This window comes from Bubalus kerabau, chromosome 5 (genome assembly GCF_029407905.1).
Source record: "Bubalus kerabau isolate K-KA32 ecotype Philippines breed swamp buffalo chromosome 5, PCC_UOA_SB_1v2, whole genome shotgun sequence".
NCBI classification, from domain to species: domain Eukaryota; kingdom Metazoa; phylum Chordata; class Mammalia; order Artiodactyla; family Bovidae; genus Bubalus; species Bubalus kerabau.
In genome coordinates, this window is record NC_073628.1 from 42,800,048 (window position 1) to 42,822,560 (window position 22,513).

Here is a 22,513-nt window from a genome sequence, read left to right on the forward strand (position 1 = left end):
AAAATGATTTGGGATGGGCTAGCTTCCCTCTGCTAACAATCTCTGCAGCCACTTCCAACTTGCTACCTAGACTGTAAGATGGTGTGGGCATATACAGGTTTATAACCTGATTCAGTTTTGTGTGTTTTTATGTATTCAACAGCTGACTTACCTCACTTGTTACATTCTGATTATAAAGCTAACATGGTTGTGTGGTTTGTGCTTTTCCTTGTCAATCACGTCTAGACATCAGAGCAGGAAGTGGGAAATGTGCTCCATCTGAGAATAAACAGCGGTCATCAGGCTAGACCACAGAAGGAAACAATTCCCCTCTCAGTTCATGTAAGGCCTGACTCCCAGGTCTATTAGCTAATCGACCTGGGCAAGGCTCTAATTCCAATCTGTGAACTGGGTATAATGGAGATAATACCAACCCAACCAAGCCCCAAAGTTTGAACCGTAAGATGGAAATGTTTCTGAAGCATTTCACAAGCTTGAATAAAAAAAAAAAAAAAAAAAAAACACAGTATAAACGGAACAAACCATAGACCTCAACTATAACATCCACTCGAACACCAGGAGAGACAAATCAAAATCCGTCATAATGGTAAGGAAGTTAACTTACAAAAGTACATTTTCCAGTTTGTATGAAAATGGTTTAATAACAGTGAAACTTAAAAAAGTGGTAATATTCACAAAGTGTATCGGTTAAAGACTATTTTTTCCAACCATGGCAAATAGTATGCAGACACATTTATCAATGCAAAGCTTTTGGTCCCTCTACCATGTATTCTGAATCCTACTTACTATTCACTACGAAACACGATACAGTCAGAGACTTTTATGGCAGACAGATCACATGCATCAATACGTCAAATTCACAGCATTTTCTCCCTTAAACTTACCTGACTGAAGGCATCTGATCAAAATGCAAAAATGAACAATTTTAATAAATAGTTCAGCGTATCAATGTCTAGAAGGTAACAAAAGTACAAAGATAAAGCTTTTTGGAAATTAAGTTAAAACAGAAATAAATTTTACATTTTATTAAATCATCAAATATAATCACTGGGATATACTTTTATTAGCAAAAAATAATAATACCAATGATAAAGAAAAACGGAAAAAAGAAAATGCGCCTCAGACCAGAATACCATAACAAAAGTTTTGTGGAAGCTGCATTTTATTTGAAAATCCACCCATTTTTGCTAACATACATTTTAATATTGTAAACAAAAATAGAATCTGCAGAGACAATGCAACAAGTATGCTTAAACTCATGTACAGAATTGCTTTCCGACAACAAACTGTCCTTCTTAAGGCCCCTCTCAACCCAAATGTTAAGATGTATTTACACAAAGCACCGATCAACAGTGCAGTTTAATTCTTCATTAACTAAACTCTTGGCTAGACATTAATTTTAAAGATACTATTTCCCCTTATTTAAAAGGTACATGATCATAACATGGCATGAGCCAAATAAAAGTTCAAGGATTTTGTCCCCTCCCCTCCCCCTATAACACCTCCTAGAGTTTTACTGAAAAGAAGGAAAGTCTTGAAGTGAAAGCAATTCCTCACATTCATTTTGGAAAGGCCCTAATGTCAAATGGAAAATAATGACATGCCAAGCACAAAGCAGTAAAGTTCCTTCCCAATGCACTAATGCTGAATTTAAAATGTAGTGCTTTTCCTAGTTCAGTGAACTGTTCCCTTGCAAAATCCTAGGCACAGAATTGACTATAAGGATTAATGCATTTATAATGCTTCCCTAAATCCCATAGAGACTGAGAATTCTTAAGCGATTCAGACCTATGGACTTGCCTTAAAATATTTAGTGCTCTGTATGTCAGCTGAGAAGCATTCTGAATCAGGTTCATTCTTATGGATAACAATCACACATACTGTGTACATCCATACTCATTTTCATAAGGAGGTTTGATACAATATTAATGTTACGTAAATTGATAATCATAAATAAATACAAATACTTAAGGAATGTCTACTGCAAACTGAATATATAATTTTTTTTTTTTTTTAAAGAAAAGTTAATTTTAGTTACTGTTTCTGTATCTGTGAGGACTGGAGAAAAGAAAGATACTGCATAATGAAGAATTATGATTTGATCCCCCCAAGAGTCCTGGTGCATTAGCGTAAAGGACACAGCTCTTCTCTCCAGGCAGCTTTTCCAAATACAAATTTCACACTTTCCAAATAAGGGCTTTTCTTGGTAGGTTACTGATTATGGGTATTAATAGGAGTTGAAAGAACTGAAGGGTTAGTCACCAAAAAGACAGCTCTTAGTCTGAAATCATGGTATTTCTTGGCTTTATAAACTGTATTGATACGTTCTCCTATAGACTAGTCCCAGTTTCCTTCATGGGCCTTTACTGGGTTACTGTAGCATTCTAATGGAAGAAGAGAGTTTAAGAGACAGCAGTTTGGATTTTGCTGGAAGTAAGTATTTGCCGCTTGAGCACTTTGTCTTTTTGGAATAATTCCATTCTCTTCCATCTAGTTACATAAACTGTATCTGGAAAAAAAAAAAAAAGAGTGTGAGTTAATTCACTGCATTAAGAGATACCTTCTCATAAGTGAAAATGCTTTGTGTCTTTTACCATTCAACTTGCCCGGAAGTGTTCATAGCATGCTTATCACAAACCCTGATTACAAAACAAAGTCAGTATAATCAGCTTATCATGAGCCAGAACTCAGTATTTGAAGCAAAATTACAGGGCCTTCCAAGTTTCTTTCTAACTACTAAAAACCAAGGGGTATGGAAAGAAGGAAGATGAATGAACAATTTTTCCATGACAAGTTCAGAAAATCTCTCCATGAACACAAATATGCCACATAAAAATCTCATTTAGGCAACAAGCAAAATTTGAAATTTTACTTCTAAAGATTATAGCAAAATTAGAGATAATTAAGGGAACAGTATTGATATTTGCTAAAAATTTCTTTACTAATATAAATCAAAATCTGAAAGATCTACTTTCTATTCACTCAGATTCTTCATGCATAATATCCTTTAAACTGCTCATCCAAAGAAATTACTGGAATAGATATGCCAGTGAACTGTTGTGAAATCAGAAGAGTACAAACTCTCAAAGATCCACAAGGTGTATCTACACTGGGGCTCCAGCATCAAGAAGAAAAATGACACTGCTTCCAGGAAAAGAGGTGGTGTGGATTAAAAGCAGAATCTTTCTATCAAAAAGGGCATTATGTATTCACTTGCCCTTACCTTAGAAAAATAATAATAAGCTGGTTTTGGGGGAGGGGGAAAATATTACCATTTTAAAGTGAAAAGGCATACATAAAAAAAATAACCCTTTAAAGAAACTGTTAAAAATTAATTCTTCACAATGAATCCTGGCCATTACATTAAAACTAAAGATGCTCCTTATTAAGCTTGAATCCAATGCATAAAATTGCTATTGTTCTCTATATCTTTTAAGACTGAATACAAACACCCAGTTTTTAATGGGTGGTGTTTGATCTCATCCATCTGCTGTGAGCAGTGGATGCTTATATGTACACATGTGAGATGGTCCTTTGGTTTCACACCTTCTAACAATGTTACAGACATTTTCCAAAAGCAGTTTGTCCTCATGCCCTATTTGGATCTATTACTCTTCACTGCAAGAACAGAGGAGGAGGAAGAGGGGGAACCTAGAGTGTTTTAAAAACGAAAAAGAAGAGCCATTTGTGCTTAATGTTTGGTAATTTTTAAAAGTTATTTCAGTCCCCGTCTCCCCCAACAAGCAGCAATACCTAAAGTGATTTATAAGAAATCCTCCAAAGAGAGCTCTGCAAAAGGGTCCTTTCCTGAAGCTCTGTGAGGACTGTGACTGGAGGGGCTGGAGGCTGCCGACAGCTGGGGGAAAGAGACAGAGAGAGGGAAAGAAAAAAGATCTCAGAACGACAGAACATGAAGGCAGAAAATGTAATGAAAGAGGAGGTGGTTTTTGTTTGTCATCTTTAATAAATATATAATGGCAGCCTTTGCAGAAAGCAGAATCATTAAAACAAAAGTTTCAGTCACATGTCAAGTTAAAGGGTATCCAATGGCATGTGCTTTTCAGAAAACAAATTCTTGTTTCTGAATTTCAAAGGAATAAAGTCTTTTACCCAAAAAGGTCGAAATGAGCTGACCCATGGTTAAGACTTTTATTATATGTGTGAGTAGGAGTGGGGAAGAAGGGAGCCAGAGTACAATTGTGAGCTGCAGATGGTGGCTTCCAGGGTGGAGGCTGTCTGTCAAATGGTGTGCAAAATCTGACCTCTGTCCAGACCCAACACATCTAGTTGCAATACTCTTTCCTTCCTTCCTCATCAGAGGTGGAAAGTCCTGTCCTCAGTGTTCACACTTTGGACAAGGAGTTGTCTCTTGCCTGTTTATATGGAGAAGCTGCAGCTGATGCTTTTATACTCTGGAGGGAGAAATGAGCTCAGAGGTGATTATCTACCATAGTCGAACTACCCACATACTGCCCTGAATACAGGGAATACTTAAGATCCTTGATTCAGCTTCCTGTTAGAATACATTTACTTGATTCTTGGAATTTGCTCCTTTTGTTTAAATATACAGTAAGGCAAATAGACTGCTGAAATCAATAAAATATTTTTAGTATTTCCTCAAGTAAAGACAACTCCTGAAGTACCATCAATATCTCCTTCATCAAGTCTACTTGAACAGTACTTTAAACCAAATATGAAGCTATTTTTTTCTCTCTTTTTAATCGCTAAGTCATGTCCGACTCTTGCGACCACATGGACTGTAGTCTGCAGGCTCCTCTGTCCATGGGATTCTCCAGGCAAGAATATTTTGGAACAAACTTTTAATTTTTTTCCTCCACCTGCATTAGATTGCAGAGGCACACAAGCACAGGAATATTCAACTGAGCATTAAATCAAAGCTAAGTAGAAATAGTTTCAATTCATACCTCAACATTTGAATTCATGTAAAGGATTTCAAGGGTCAAAATCTGTCTTTGCTGGCTCAAAGTGATCCCATTTCTGCCTTTTATTTTTTTTAGCACTACAGAGCATGAATAGCCAGTGAGTTTTCAACAAATATTAATATTACACCTCAAGCATATGCCATTTGTTGTTTTGGGTGCCAAGATTAATTTACAGGTTTAGAAATCATTCTCAGTTATATTAGTGAAAGAAAGTGAAGTTGCTCAGTCATGTCTGACTCTTTGCGATCCCATGGACTGCAATCTACCAGGCTTCTCTGTCCATGGGATTTTCCAGGCAAGAGTACTGGAGTGGGTTGCCATTTCCTTCTCCAGGGGATATTCCTGACCCAGGGATGGAACCCAGGTCTCCTGCACTGCAGGCAGACGCTTTACCCTCTGAGCCACCAGGGAAGCCCAGTTATATTAGTGGTTGAGTCATTTTCTTAATCCAGATCTTGTTCTCAGAAATAAATGTTCAAAGACAATGGGAAGAGACAATGGAAAAGTTGATGGAATTTACACAAGCAGCTATGGACAGGAAGACAGGACAGTAGGTCTGGGTTTGGAGAGTCAAGTATCATCCAGGCTGCTGCTGCTGCTGCTAAGTCGCTTCAGTTGTGTCCGACTCCGTACGACCCCATAGACGGCAGCCCACCAGGCTCCCCTGTCCCTGGGATTCTCCAGGTAGAGAAGCTTAATTGGAAAGATGCTTCTCTTCCACCTTTCATATCAACCAGGACAACCATTCAGAAGCAAAATGATTTTAAGTAAAGTAATCATTGAGCTGGGAGTTAAAGATTAACTGGGTTTTTCTCCAAAACACGTTTTCTTTTTCATTTGACGTTAAAACAAAAGTCCCTGCTTACTGCAGAACGCCAATCATCCAAAATCTACAGTCCTGTATGAAAGCCTCTCGCTAAAACATATTCTTGTATCACATTTTCATAAGGGCAGCAGTCTGAGAGGAAAATGCACTCTGAAGAATATGGGAAAATGGAACACCAGAATTCTTTTCTTTTCCATATGTGAGCACACTGCTAGAGTAAAGTCCTAGAGGCTTAATAATAATGTTGAAGAGCATCAATTTTCCTTGGGGGAAAAACTGCTAGTTTCTAATACTTCTATTATTTGTTAAATTGGCAAAATAAACACATACATAAGTCTTCAACACCTATTTAAAAAATATGTAGCTACATTAAAACTTCAGAAAATAAGACTCAATAGCCCTGCAGTTAAGTTGCATATCAGCAACAACCATCTCAAGCAGATGGAACCTTGGCCCAGACTGGACAGGCTGACTGCACAGGGCGCCCAGGGCTGAGCCGTGCAGCAGTCCTTCACCGCCTGTCCCACCCTTCCAGCACCCACACCAAAGGACATGCACATCATGCACTGCTGAGAAAGCAGTCAGTTCAGAGAGCAAGTAAGGAAGCTGAAGGAAAGGAAATACACTGCAAGAGCCCAGTCACTGCTCAAGGAAAGAAGGAAGAACGGAGTGCACTAAAGGGCAACAGGATCCTGGTGGCTGAGAACCAGCAGGATTTAAGGAGCCTGAGAAAGTCACCCGAAACTACAAGCATTAGCTCTCCTTTACGTATCATTCTTGAGAGTGTGTTAAAGAATATGTACGGCTGCTACGTACTGGAGAGGGTTCAGGATGGAGAACGCATGTACACCCGTGGCAGATTCATGTCAATGTATGGCAAAACCAATACAATATTGTAAAGTAATTAGCCTCCAAAAAATAAATAAATAAATAAATTTTTTAAAAATTAAAAAAAAAAAAAGAAAAATCCAATGATCTTTGTTAAATGCAAAATCACTGTATTTTACAAGGTAGCAATAAGACAAACTGTAACTGACCACTGCAGTCATATTCCACTACAAATACGCCAGCACACACACACATCCAAACAAAAGAAAGACTTTCACTTATTTAAGTCAGTAACATTCTCTATACCACAATTTCCACAGAGCTAAAAAAATTAGTACAGCCACCAGTTTGTTCAAATTAAACTGACCTATCCCACAACTAAATATGCCATTTAAACAAATGGTCAGTCTCACTAGTCTAAAACAGACATACTTAAGTTTTTTCTCATTTTATACGAAAATGAAATACTGAACAATTTAAGAAGAGCTGAATATAAATTAAAATACTAAAATGTACAGGTAATTGATGATGGCAACTCAGTTGATACTCTTTCACCCTCTTTCTCCACCTGAATCAACCTTTATAAAAATGCTGCAAAAAAGCAGATTTTCCCCCCTTTTTGGCTGTAGTGTGTGTTTAGCATAGTAAAGACAATAGTACAGAAATCGTAAGTTAACTTCAAAAAAAAGCAAATATTCTAATAAAGGAATTTTTGAAAAACAGAGTTCTATCAATATACTAAAGACCATAAAATAAAAATGGTTACTACTCCTTCGTTCTACAATGTTCAACACCAAAGAAGAAAATTTCATGTTAGAACAAGAAAACAGCATCAGTCTCAGAAAGTGGGCCTAGTGCAACTGAAAGCTTATAGGAGAATAAAGGACTGGGCATTTTAGGACAAACTTCTTGAAATACATACTGGCTGTGTTTAAAATTCTTAGAGAAGGAGCAACTCTGCTACATCTTTACATCTGAATTTGAATTCAAAAGCCTGGATAGCAAATAGCAACACTGTAAAGACTCATTTTGTCTTTGCTCAAGAGACAAGTTAGGAGAAAAATGGGTGCACTTCTTTTGCCAAGGATGAGAGCACAGTTTTATGGAAAGATGGAGATGAATCTAATCCTGGCTCTTTCGTAAAATGGGGTTAAGAAAGACCCAATACCCAAACCTCTGTTAACAGCTGCCTTGAGGACTGAAATATACAAAAAGCACCCAGCTCGTTGAGTGGCATATATTAGTCACTCAAACATTAGTTCAGCCTTCCTTACCCACTACAATCAAATGCTCATCTAATTTTATATAATAGGATCAGCTCGAATCTCACTGAATCTGCATTGCTCTTTTAAGAGTTTTTATTTTACCATCAACCAGTCACTTGTGCTTCCATACTACACTCACCTTCAGGCTCCTCAAATGTACAGAAACATTAAGAATAAGAAATATATTTTGTCTCTTGTTCAGCAACTAGCAGTGACTTACACACAGTAAACACATTCTATAACATGCTAAGTTAAAAATATAAAACTTATAAAGTAAAACTAAGTAAAATTACACATTCTATAACATGCTAAGTTAAAATGATTTTTGATGATAAAACAAGCTCTGTATAAAAATGATCACCAAAGTGGCATATTAGAAGAAAATATTAGAACTTCCCTATTTTTACCCTCTTAAAATGTCTATTTCTCCACGTTTTTAATGTACATAACACTGCTATAAGAATACAGAAGTATAATACACTGAGGGTACATGCTTATAGACTACTTTCCTGATACTGCTGTGTAATCAAAACATTTTAGAAACCTAAGCCCTACTTAATATGATTTTATTGAGACATTACCTACAAAACTAACCCACAGAAAGATATGCTGATTTTGAATGTTACTGAATCCAGATGAGTAAGACATAAACACTGCAATATTTTATACTAAAGACAATGCTATTCTCAGCTGCCTCTCAGAAGTATGGCTACAAAGAGAAGACTTCTCTATTGCATAAGGTAAAGGGCCTGTCCTGGAGGCTGAGTCAAATACCTTTGATAACTGTTTCCTTGGGGTTTATGTTCAACACAAACCCATCATGGGCTTTGGCCCATCAATAACACCAAAAGTAATGCCAACATTACTGTCGCCTTCAAAGCGCTACTCATCTTGTTTTAGGGGCACAAAACAGTGACCTAAGAGGATTTCTCTTTAAATGTATGTTGTTTCTAAACCTCTTTACATAGAAGTAATGTTACTGCAAAACGGCATCTGAGACATCTCCTTAAAATCATGGCAACGTAAATTGACAAAGAATTAAAGAAAACCAAACTGCAGAGGGAAATGGATCGCAAGACTTCTTAAACTCATGGAAGGAAATATTAACTGCTAAAGCTAAAAATAAACATTTCCATATATAAGTAGTGTTTCCAGGGTAAGAGAAGTCTGCCTAAAGTTCAATTTGATGGATGGAAATCCTGAAAGTTGGCTCAGCTTATGTGAATAAAATGTTTACGGCTCATTCATATAAGACTTTAACTTCTTATCCCTTGAAAACCAAAGAAAATGAAAAGCTTAGGTTTATGTTAACTGGTACATAAGGAGACAAAATAGTAATTATACCTAAAATGCACTACTTATTTGCTATTTATTGAAAATATGGCACTTTTCTTCAGTCAAAAAAACTTTCAAACTGTGTTCCATATATGAGCTTGAGGCTATTAACTGATTTATCTACTACCTGATTTATGCTTTTACCTGATTTATCTACTAAGCTTCAATTTAAAACATCTATGGAGAGAGCTCCTTAGACTTGGACATTTTCACAAAAGGTTTGCTACTCCCACCAAAAAGGCGGGGGGAGGGGGCATATAAACTATACTAAATTGGACCAAATAAAAACTTGAATATAAAATCAAGTTTGGTAGTTTATGGTAACACTACCTCCACAAATGCTAAAATACATAAGGTAAAATCATCATTTTATAAAGAAACTGAGGCTCATCAAATTTCCAAGGGCAACTTTCTCTGAAACACCTGGTTAGTGGGAAGTCGAGCTGACGAATCTGTTGAACTATCCTCGCAAAAGGTATCAATATGTTGAAGTCCTGACCCCTATGAATAAATCTATGAAAGTGACCTATTTGGAAATAGGGTCTCTGCAGATGTAATCAAGTAATGATGGGGTCATTAGGGTAGGCCCTAATTCAATGACTTTCTATGAGGGAAATGCCACGTGAAGACAGAGACACAAGGAGAGCACCACATGCGAGAGGCAGAGGATGACTTGGGCTGCTAAAAGCTGAAAGAGGCAAGGAAGGGTCCTCCTCTAGAGAATTCGGGGAGAAGCATGACCTGCTGACACCCTATTACTGGTCTGTAAGCCTCCAGGATTGTGAGAGATGAAATTCCTGTTGTTTGAAGCCATCAACTTTACGGTTCACTCTGTTATGGCAGCCCTAAGACACCAATAACAGACTTGAAGCAGTCCCAGTTCCCAAAGCAGTGTGACTGCTTCCTCTCTAAAACTTGCTGTCTCTATTAATCTCCACTCAGCTAGAATTTATGGTTATATTTAATATACAGAAAAAAGTTTAAGATTAGAAAGATCATTTTTTAAAAAGGATTTCTCTAGTCGATGTCAGTCAGTACCCACAGTGTGGCTTCTACATTCACAGTGCTATACAGTCACTGACGTTCATCAAGAAGACTTTGTAGAACCTCACAGTCACCCAGGATTTTATGGATTTGTTCCAGTTTTGTTGAAAACAAGAATCCGATTTCCACCTTTTAGGGAAAAAAATGTCCTCAGCAAAAATCCAGCGAAAAGGCCTGGTGCTACATGTTGTCTTATTAATGATAATGGTCAGCAGATGGGACTCCTCCAATTTTTCTTTTGACTGATTCAGGTAGGCCCAGGAGACTACAGAAACAGTCTCACCAATGGTACTAAATCCCCGCCATGGGATCTTCTACTAAGCAAGGATGAATGACCACAACACACTGCTGACAAGGCAAAAGGCTCCACAGAAATGCAGCTGGGCAGATCAGCTGACAGAGAGGCACTGCCAATACCCACAATTAACACACCAAGAAAGTTAAAACAAACAAACAAACAAAAAACGTAAAGCCTAAAAGCAAAGAGAGCTATTAGTTCTCACACACAAGAAAGTCATTAAAAAGGCCTTTTTTTTTTTTTGGTAAGACTTAAATTATTCCAACAGCCAAAGCTAACAGTACCCCCATTTAGGCTGGTAAAAGGCACTCACAACCAGCCACTGTGTCCTTTCAGACACTCAACTGATGTCATACTTTCTTAGATCTGGCAGATACAAACAAAAACACAGCAGCCATTTTACATTTTATCCATATCCTCTACTAAAAAAACCCTCAAAGCCTCCCAATACCAATCAGAAAAACAGTAAAACTTTTAATATGCTTATTTTAAAAATCAGATATTCAAATATAACACTCTATGGTTTTCATATTGCTTTTTGGAAAACAGATTGATAAGGGGATCAGTATGAGATTCTCATATAAAAAAGTGGTAAGAACATAAACACAACGTCCCCCTCACCAAATCTTCAACATCTCAACTGTTTTATGAACATTCATTAAGACACTGTTACTTCACATCACAGTTAAAAAAAAAAAAAGAAAGCAAAACCAGGTTAACTGTCTTCATGCTTAGTAACATAATTGCTGCATTACTGCAACGTTGGAACGAGTTTACAAACTGTTAATCAGCAATATACATTTCAATTTATATACCAGTGTGTACCAGTGTTTATATAAAGCACAAGCAAGAGAGGGCAGTAAGAGTCCCCATTCTCCCCAAGTTAATAAACACCCTAGTAACTGGTAACAGGAAATCAAGTAGTGTAAGGAAGCATGGAAGAGAAGAAAAAAAAGCATTAGCCATACATACGGTTCTAGTATTCTCCATACAGTCAAACATACAGAAATATGCACTCATGTAGAGCATTAAAAAAAAAAAAAGGCTACAACATTAGTCATGAAACAGAACATCTTTAAGCTGTGTGATAATATTTAAAAAAATATAGAATTAGCACAAAATGTGAACAGAACAGAGTAAGTGTATAGGTCTATAGGAACATTAGAGTATGGTCTATTAAATAAATTAAGAATATACTGAAGAACAAAATAGTCTGAGCTAACAGCCATGTGGAAGGTATTACCTACTTTCTTGTTAGCAGGCACTAACATAGCACTAAGAGAAAGCTAAATATAATTTACAACGCGCAACACATTGTTTGGAATACTTCATTAATGGTAATATGATAAATATATGTGGCAGGGTTGAGGTACCCTCAAGAATATTAACTTGGAAAAAAAAAGAGTATTAACTTGGTTTCATAGTAAGTAGGTAAGAGACCAGGAGCTATAAGTTACATCTTTAGTAAGTAATGGCTCCCAAAAGAAATACTTCAAGAAATAGGAAGACTTCTGACAATAGTAGAATTGGGATTTGATTAAAAGATTCTATTTTGATGGTTTGCTTATATTTATAAACTATCATTTATTTTATACTGTATAAAGGACATCTTTGCCTCAAAGAATTTTTATTAAACAAAGAAAGCATAGCAATGAGAGAACTAAAAGGTTTAAATTAAACATTAAGAAAAATTATTTTGTTTACTGCTACCACTGAACAGCCAAAGTTAATAAAAGAAACTAGCTTTGCCATTGTTCAGTTGCTCAGTCATGTCCAACTCTTTTGCAACCCCATGGACTGCAGCACGCCAGGCTTTCCTGTCCTTCACTATCTCCTGGAGCTTGCTCAAACTCACGTCCATCGAGTCAGTGATGCCATCCAACCATCTCGTCCTCTGTTGTCCCCTTTTCCTCCTGCCTTCTCTCTTTCCCCAAATCAAGGTCTTTTCCAATGAATCGGGCCTTTGCATCAGGTGGCCAAAGTATTGGAGTTTCAGCTTCAACATCAGTCCTTCCAATGAACAGCCAGGACTGATTTCCTTCAGGATGGGCTGGTTGGATCTCCTTGCAGTTCAAGGAACTCCCAAGAGTCTTCTCCAACACCACAGTTCAAAAGCATCAATCCTTTGGCGCTCAGCTTTCTTTATGGTCTAGATCTCACATCCATACATGACTACTGGAAAAACCATAGCTTTGACTAGATGAACCTTTGTTGGCATAAAAAGGTTCTGCTTTTTTAATATGGTGTCTAGGTTGGTCATAGCTTTTCTTCCAAGGAACAAGCGTCTTTTAATTTCATGGCTGCAGTCACCATCCACAGTGATTTTAGAGCCCAAGAAAATAAAATCTGTCACTGTTTCCATTGTTTCCCCCTCTATTTGCCCTGAAGTGATGGGACTAGAAGAAACTAGCTAAGAATTATTAAAAACTAAAGCATGAGAAAAATCTTTCCTACTCCAAAGATAGTTTAATTCTTAAATGAGTAAAAATATTCAATCATGAAATTAAAGGCATTTTCATTCCTCAGGTTAGTCACCTAACATTTTAGCTTACAGTCTATTAGCGAAGAATTTAAACCAATTTTGCACACTGCTTTAAATTACTACAATGTTTTTAAGTAAGTAAAAAGATATATCAATGAGAAACAGAGTAAGTGACACAATGGAAAATTATTTGTCAACCAAATTCTCTTGTTTGACAAATAATATTCAAAACCTGTTGAGTCAGGCACCATTTTAGGAACCATGAACATAAAAGTTATACAAGCTTGCCTCTGTGAGGGTTACAGTCTAATATAGGCAACTCTCACTAGATCAAATGGATGGAGGGAGCGATGAATGGACAAATAGACGAACTGACAGATGCTAAGTAATGACAAATTCTATACAGAAAAATAATGCAGAATAGGAAAAAGAACTTCAAATCTCAGGAGAACTGAAAAGGGATGAGAGATAACTTAGAACGAGCAAAGAGTAAATCCACTTTATGACAGACAAAGTTCTTCTAGAAAAGACAAAACAGCAGAACAACACTGGATAATTACAGGGAATTGTGAATGCATGGAGCTGGAAGAACATGAATGTTCTGCTTATTCATTATTATTTCAAAGAGGGAAATTCTGTGAGAAAGTTTTTAAGACAAAAGAAAAGCTGAGGGTATATCTTACATGTTGTTATATTAGATTCATCTCCTTAGATTTTTGAGTCTGGAGATAAGATGCTACAAATACTGCCTACAGAAGTTTACTCCAGTATCTACACATGGATTAAACTAGAAGGGCAAGAAAGGTTCCAATCTGGGTCAAGGATTATAGACTGCAAAAAGGGAGGGGCTAAGAATAGCAGAGGAATGATTAGTGGGACACCATCACAAGATACAGGGAAAACAAAGAGGGGAAAGGAATCAAAAGCAACAACATAGCATTTAAGACTCTGACTTTCAACTGGTTCAAATAACTCTGTAAGGAGAAGTCCAAAGCCTCTTTGAACCACTTCAATGCCACCCAGTCTTCTTTTCCTCATCATCAATTTGCCTTCTTCATTTGCTTTTCTCAACCAGTAATATTTAAAATTAACTACTGACTTCAAATTTGATTTCTCAACTAGAAGCTTGTTCCCAAATGTTCTCATTCTCTTCTGGGAGCAAGTACTTAGAAAAGGGCAGTTCTATCACTATTTCATTTATATACTTGGGAATTCTTGCACTGTTTTGGTATTTTAGTGACAGTTAACATGGATTTCAAAAGGAAACAAGATATAAAACCTGTGTTAAGAACTGATGCCAGGGGGCTAGCAATTTTTAAGGTAGATTCTTTTTTACTAAGATTTGTTTTAAACTATATTAAAAACACACACACCAAAAACCCTCATGCATAATGTTTCAAGGTTAAAGTATTATCCAAAACTGTATAGGATGCTCTTGACAACTACAGCAGTTATATCTTAGATACATAAATATAGTCTATAATCTAACAGGAAACCCAAGGAATTAGCAGAGTGGTTCACCACGGGCACAGGAAGACAGCGGTGCCGTAGTGGCCACATGGCTGAGGAGCAGCAGTAGAGAGGTAATGTGGCGCAAGTGAGCACCGGACCAGGGAGGAGCTAAGGTGCATTTCACCACTTGTTTAGTTTAGTTGAAGAATCTTTCCAAATCTCAACTTTTTTAAAAGAAAGAATGGTGACACTAGTGATAGGAGGCTCGTCTACCTTAAACGTTATTTTGAGAATGAGGTAATGTATGTGAAAGTGTTTGCAAACTGTCAGGTAGCACCCAAGCTTAGTAACAATATATTCTGTTTCTGAGCTAGGAGCTTGCAAGACAAGACCCACATTAGGTGCTGGGTTTTAGCTATGCATCAGGGAAAATTAGGTAGGTAGTGGTTACCAGTAAATTTACAGCTCCAAAATATAGTTGTTGTTTTTTTCCTCTAAATACATTTAAGTTCTTCATCACTTGGTCTTGTAACAGTAAAAAACCCAAGGCAATTTTTAGAAATAAACTACATGTACCTCAAGTTCAAAATGTGGGTAACAAAGAAAAAACTAAAAAAACAACAGGAAGACATATAAACTAAAGGATCTACATCAAAAGTTAAGGAAATCATCAACAGCTTAATGTTATCAAAATCTATACATTTCTTTAACAGTATTCAGCCAATATTCAGAACTGCTGCTGGTAAAAGATGGAAAGGAAAGAAAACTATAAATACCCATAATCTAATTTATAAAAACAAATGCATAAGAAAGATAACTGCATCAATTACCTCATCTACCAACTAACTTCATTATGAATACTTAACTGTTAGAGGAGCAGGAAGAAAAGGTCACTTTAACATGGACAAATGGGGAATAAAAGAGACATCCGGGGAAATACATGAAATTCAAAGAACATAGATTTTACCTCTCAATCAGAATTAAATTCACTATCCACTCCCAGTCACTGGCACTGCCCAAGACATCAATTTATTAAATGATAAATACTCAAATTTATTAAATGATCAATACTCAAAAAGGCTGAAAAATGAAACGGTCTCTTCTGCTTCACTGGTCTATGAGATACATATAGACTAACTTAACTGGATCAATACAAACTAATTTTTGCAATATAACACTGTATACACTGGCAAGTATAAAACTACCTGCATTCCAGTGGAAAAGGAATAACAAGTCCATCAACAAACATGCTCACAAATGCTTTCAAACAGCATTAAATACATAAAATAATCAATCAGTTGGCACTGGAAGCCACGAAAGGGGGTAACTTTTACAATCACATGTCAGTACTTCCCAACTGTTAAACGATATGAGCAGGGTAATAGAGAGGGATAAGCCAACCTATCTCTTTACAAAGGTCTCATCCCACAGGATGTCATCAGAGAGGTAAACAACAAAGAAACTTCTTATCTCCTCTCCTAACCATAATGGGAGAAGCGTTTTTCAAAAAAAAATCCAGATTTCCCTGATGTTAACAATAGTGAGATGAAAAAGAAAGAGTGAATATCCAGGTGAATTTTCATGAACTGAAGAGAAAAGTCCTTCCTGTGAAGAAATTAGGTCAGGATGGCAATTCAAGCTTTTTTGCTCTTTTGTGGGGAGAGGGTTATCTGTTTTTAAATATGATCTTCAGCAGGAGAAAGTTATCTAATGAAAAAATAGCATTCACAACTTTTGAAGACTTGTCAAGTTTCACAGACATCTCAACGTCAACACTTCATTGTGGCATTCAAGCCAAGAACTGAGTTCTGAGCTCAAGGTTTCTAAGACCAACACAGGAGAGTGCACATCAGAATTGTTATCAGAAAGAAGGCTTCTTAACCTCTGGCCCCACCAACTATAAGTTATCAAGACTTTTCCATCTTTACCTGTTTGTAATCTGCTTATCCTTTCTTTCCAAATAGTCAACATTCCTAAAAGCTCTAATATGAGAAAGATTCACGAAGAAAGTATCATCCTCCATGAAGGGAAAAAATGCTAACAACTTGTTTTTTTGAGCTGCATAAAAGGATTTTTCGGTATTATATTTCTTCCACATCAAGCACAGTACAAGTTACGTGCAGCATGTTAATTAGTACCTGTGCTCCTGATACAGGGCCAAAAGGGTTTGGTGGTCTCATGACAGGTTGGCTGTATATTAAGCTTGGTTGTGTCATTACAGGTACACTTCCCATTTGAGGAGGCTAAAAAAAACAAAAAAACAAAAATTCTCAAGTTAAAGGATGCTGACTCACATTTTCCTTATTATGAGTAAGTAAACAAGAAGGATGATAATGATGTACTAGTATTAGTACATCTGAATTAACTCAAAGGGGAAATGTCTATAAATGCAAATAAGACTGACAGCTAAAAATTTTAAGAGAATTTTTTTTTGTATGGAAAATCTTTCTTGTGCTTATTTTTTAACGTTTACCAAAAAACTCAACTTTTTCTATATGAATTGCAAAATTCAAACTACAATAAACAGACAAAATAATTTAGACCAAAAAAAATTTCCAAATTTGCCATCTTTAGACATAGGGAAACTTAAAACTATAAAATGGCTAAGACATTTCAAAGTAAATTGCCTTTGTTCATCAAATCCAGTTCTTATACCATAATGCAAGTAAGTACAAGGGAAAATAGTTGATTCTTTGAAGAAGTTTACCTTCAACATTCTTTCATTTTATCTTAACACATTTTTAAAGAAAACCAAGAAGAGGCTTAAATTACACACACAGAGGTTAGTTCATTCTTAAGTAATTGAAAATAAATCTCAAACAACCATCTCTTTAGAAATTACCACTCCACGATATAAAATTAACATAAGTGACAGAACAGAGTACACACACCATCACATTATTTTGGTCAAAATGCAATATTCTAAAATCTTATCTTTCTGCAAGTTCTATTTAACTTTTTAAGATGACTCCTATTTTCAGTGATTCACTTTATGAGTTTTCTGTGTAGATACCCTTTTTATGTAATGACTACTAATCCAAAAGCTTTTATGAAACTTTTTCATATGCAGGGAAAGAGCTACTTTCACTAAGACATAAATAAAGAAGTAGCCACAACAGCAATACCAATGGATGAACACTGCCTCCCACCAGCAACAGTTTCCCAGAATGTGTAGTGGGCTGAAGCTACCACACCTTCATTTTTATTTGAGTCTGCATATTAAGAGAGCTGGGAGAGTAAGAGCAGTTTATAATGTGGGTTGTGGGCAGCTTAAAAGTTTAAACACTGTTTCTGTACTATACCAATCATGTCATAGGAAAATTTCTCTGGCCTTTACTAAACTAAATTTACCCCCTACACAATGCAAGAAACATCAACTCCCCACATCCACTATAGTAGTATTAAGGTTATAAGACCTCACTGGTATTAATATAAGGTCAAAGCAACAGAGACTTGGAGTTAACATTAATGTTTAAATGAGTTCACAACGAAGCATAGATGCCTAACAGAACTTATGAGAGGAAAAATAAGCCGAGTAATACAGTTAACATTAATAAATGATATTTGTTGTACAATAACTGTTCTAGAAATACTTATGAAACCTATGCTGTGGTGCAAGGTTCTGTGCTAGTTACTAAGGGTATATGTGGCATGAACTCTTTTTTCAGTTAAGTTTGGAAATAAATACATGTTAAATGCAAGTCAATCGATTTTCGAAAAGCTGTGTTTGGAAAAATACTTACGATTCCATATCCTATCATGCCTGTTGGTGTAGTAGCAGGATAGGCCATTACAGGGGGGGCCTGACATGGTGAGAGAAAAAACAAACAAGCAAGTGTAACTCACATATGTCAATGGAGTCCAGGTAATTAATAGCTAAAAAGAATTGCTAAGACAGCTGTGATTAAAGGTGATATTTGTGTTCGTTAATAACTGTGTCAAGCTCAATGACAAAAGGTGTCTTGAAATTAGCAGAAAAGCAGATTAGAAAGAAAAAATACCATTTAAACTTAGATGCAACAGTGATCTAAGATTTCAATGTGCTTTTACAGCATTAAAAATATTCAGATTTTTAGAAACACTCAAATCCTGCAATGTAACGTCTGTCTCTCCCATAAAGATGTCTGCCCAGAAAAAGCAGCAGAGTGAATGTTCCTAGGTGCTTCACTTCTGCAGCAAAGACAAAACTTAAAGATTTCAAATCAGTGAACAACCTGATCTTCCAAAAGACTAGTTTCTAAGGACCTCATTCACTTCTTTCAAATAAGCCCAAAGATTTCAAACCACTATGGAGTATATGACTCAAGTTTATATGTAGAGTATGCATATTAATATTCTAATTTATTCTGTAAATTATTTAAAATATGTTCTGCAAAGCACCAATTCAGAGGAGTAATACATTTTCAAGTCTGTTTATGCTTAAATGTCTAAAAGAATGCTCTATCACTAAGATTTTTAAGGTCCTTCCTCTTCCTACTTCAATTCATGCTTTGAAATATACGACCTCAGCAAGAATCATTTTAGATATATTTGCTGTCTTAACAACATTCCCCTATGTGTTATCTTTTAATAAAAACTTAAGATGAATACAGGTGAAAGACCAATAACACTGCTAAAACATAAAAATAAATTATATGGCAATTTGAACATACACATGGAGAAGTTAAATAAAGCATAACTAAAGTGAATAGTTAAAAGTTTAGTATTTGAGTGAGCATGTAGAACTTATTGGTCTCTCCCTACTTAAAGACCAAGAGCTGCAAGAGCAGTAGACAAACTGCCAAGTACAGCAGAAGCCTGTAAGATTTCATGCAATTGTTATTTTCAACATTACCACAATCACCATTTCCCTTCATTCATAAGTCATCAAGTGCATAGTGGAAGCACAGATACAAACACAGATGCCCAGCCATCTGGCAGCAAATGGCAGAATATTAAGCAAGAAAAAAAATTAATATTTCCCATGCTACCATCATCAGAATCAATTCTACAACAAACCCATGAGATCAGTAGATGCTAGGAAGAATTTTTGGCACATTGAAAATTTGAATGTGAAAACAAGTAATAGCTGGAAGGTTATGAGATTCTGCTACAGCAGTGGTTAATAGCATGCCAATTTATTGCAAAAAAGGCTAGTTTTTGGTCACTTACGTATTGTGGAAAATGCATGCCATTCTGTTTTTCCCAGGGAGAACAATTACATAATGCAATAACACTGGATTAGAACAAGTACTTACACAACAGAAAATACATAGAGAGCATTTTAGTTCACATGTACATTCATTAACTACCTAGAATTCCCTGTATTTCCAGTATCTAATGGAAGAAGATCTATACCAAAACACTATCAAGGTTGACAAGGGAAATTTAGTCTTTGGCATCATCACCTTACTTACGTAGAATTACAAGTGTCATTAAAATATAAAACCTATCAGTAGTACAAACAGTGTAAAGTTCAGTGCATACCATAAACCGGGATGCACTGTATAATGAATATCACAGAAAAAAAAAGCAAGCAGTTAAAAGAGTTGATAGTGTAACATCATTATATATTTTAATAAAATATCAATAAATTTGTTTTAAATTTTTTAAAGTTTAAAAACCTTGACAGTGTTTAAAGATTAATAAAAAGGTTAGAAATGTAAAGAAATGTCATAAGCAGCAGTTTATCTAGGTAGTGACTCACATCACCAGCCCTAAATGTTAGTCATTAAAAAGAACCTCTATGGAATACATACATACAAATATTTTAACCAAGTCCTCAAGAGATGACACACCTTACCATATACAACACAGCACCATAGATATGGTTTCTTATCAACATTCTAGATGGTTAGATGCCTATTACATTCTAACAGTCAATCTAAGGTCAAGTGCTATTTGCAAATTTCTACTATTTCATATAGATTAGTACTAATTTAATACAAAATAAGAAAATAGTCATTGTATTTTCGTATCAGCATGCGGATTTATATCATGGTTCATATGTTATATCAATGTATGATTCACACCTACAGGTGTGTTACAGTGGGAAAAACACTGGATTCAGAGTCAGAAGGGATGGATTTCAATTTAAATCTGCTTCTGAGCTGCTTTCCACTTGAGGGGAAAAAAAAAATCACTTTACCCCTACAGTTGGGACAACAGCTGCTACCAAGAGTGCACTAATTATAGAGTCAGGATAGTGTGTGTGTGTGTGTGTGTGTGTGTGTGTGTGTGTGTAAAATGTAAACTATTTAAAATGTAAGGTTTTATTATTGGTGATGGTAGTGACCACTACCAGGAAAAAAGTTGTTGTTTAGTCACTAAGTCATGTCCAACTCTTTAGAGCCCATAAGGTTTCTCTGTCCATGGGATTTCCCAGGCAGAAGTGGGTTGCCATTTCCTTCTCCAGGGAAATGTTCCTGACCCAGGGATCAAACCCGTTATCCCCTGCATTGGCAGGTAGATTCTTACTGCTGAGCCATCAGGGAAGCCCAGAGAAAAAGTACTGATTTTAAAAGGTAGCTAAATTTTAGTATAAATTTCCACTAATGAAGACTGAGATTAATAAAACTCTCTAGATAATGTCATGGAAAACTTTAATTGCACACTATTTTTAGCTCAGCCGTATATTTAATTTTTACAATTAACCCAAGGAAAACAGCAAAACAGCAGGATGCTCTGGAAGAGATTTAGTAACAAAAGTGGCTATAACAAGGGTATGGGGGTCTCTAACAACAGGAAGGACACAATGTGCAGCTTGCATAATCAAAATGCTGCTTGTTAGCCCAAGTTTGCAAGAAAGCATGTTTCAAATTTTTCTACAAAAAAGAAACTGGTTTTCTCTGACCCAGGAAGACATATTGGATTGATAAAACAGTAGCTGACCAAGGGTAGTGACAGCCACAAACTACTCAGGGACAACCATACCTTACGGTAATTAAAACCATTAGAACTTCTTTAGTATTAGATTCTAACTCATTGGTCCTCCCTGGAGGCTGACAGTGAAGAATCTGCCTGCAATGCAGGAGACCCAGGTTTGATCTTTGGGTTGGGAAGATCCCCTGGAGAAGGAAATGGCGACCCTCTCTAGGATTCTTGCCTGGAGAATCTCATGGACATTAATTATCGTACAATTAATTTTCATTATTCATAGATTCTATATTTGCAAATTTGCTACAAACTAAAATTTATTTGTAATCCCCAAATCAATACTTATGAAGCTTTTGAAGTCTTTCATATACATGTGCAAAGCAGTGAAGAATTTGTCACCAGATACATCCAGTTCTGACAAGAAATAACCAGAGGATGGAGAACTAGGGAAGACGCTCTGGCTCTGGGGCCAGGTGGGCAGGTCTGGAGTTTCAACTTAGGTACCAATTAGCGGGTTGGTCAACTTAACACCTCTGAATCTCCTTTTCTCTTTTGTAAAATAAAAGAATATACCATCTACTAGAATAAATTTATTTAGGATTTAAGATTATAATCTATGTGAGATGTGTGAGTGTGTATACATACACAGCTGAAGCTATACTTGCTTGGTTTTTGTTAATACTGTCATCTAATTTTTATAGCTGATTCTCCTTATTTGCTGCACTTAAGGTTCAAAAGACCCCGATGCTGGGAAAGACTGAAGGGAGGAGAAGGGGACGACAGAGGATGAGATGATTGGATGGCATCACCGACTCAATGGACATGAATTTGAGTAAACTCCAGGAGTTGGCAATGGACAGGGAGGCCTGGAGTGCTGCAGTCTGTGGGGTCGCAAAGAGTTGGACATGACTGAGTGACTGAACTGAACTGAAGGTTCTTAAAGTCACCAGAACACTGAATTAGTGAACACCGAGCCATTTTTAGGGGAAACACTGTGTGTGTGAAATTAGCAACCGATTCAGTGTCAGACAAATAAATAACAGATTTGAAACCAGCAATAGAGAATAATGATTAAGAACATAGCCTCTGAGGTAACGCTGCCTGAGTTCTAAAAACCCACCCCATCTCTTTTATTTGGGCTCATTACTTAATAATCCTATGTTTCCATTTCCTTATCTGTAAAAT

The 22,513-nt window shown here is 36.3% G+C and overlaps 1 protein-coding gene across 16 annotated transcripts in view; it reads right to left on the reverse strand.

The window, feature by feature from the left end:
- Positions 1–1,130: 1,130 nt before the first annotated feature.
- PICALM (phosphatidylinositol binding clathrin assembly protein) overlaps positions 1,131–22,513 on the reverse strand; it is a 105,053-nt gene continuing 83,670 nt past the window's right edge. For 8 of the 16 annotated variants that reach the window (XM_055581542.1, XM_055581541.1, XM_055581540.1 and 5 more), the window contains 5 exons: positions 19,625–19,648; positions 18,217–18,276; positions 16,612–16,716; positions 3,754–3,856; positions 1,131–2,509 (listed from right to left, as the gene is read on the reverse strand). In XM_055581542.1, coding sequence (XP_055437517.1) covers positions 3,764–3,856; positions 16,612–16,716; positions 18,217–18,276; positions 19,625–19,648 — 282 coding nt within the window. In that variant the 3' untranslated portion in view covers positions 1,131–2,509; positions 3,754–3,763. The remainder of the gene's footprint in view (positions 2,510–3,753; positions 3,857–16,611; positions 16,717–18,216; positions 18,277–19,624; positions 19,649–22,513) is intronic. The other 8 variants (XM_055581551.1, XM_055581550.1, XM_055581549.1 and 5 more) reach the window with 2 other exon arrangements.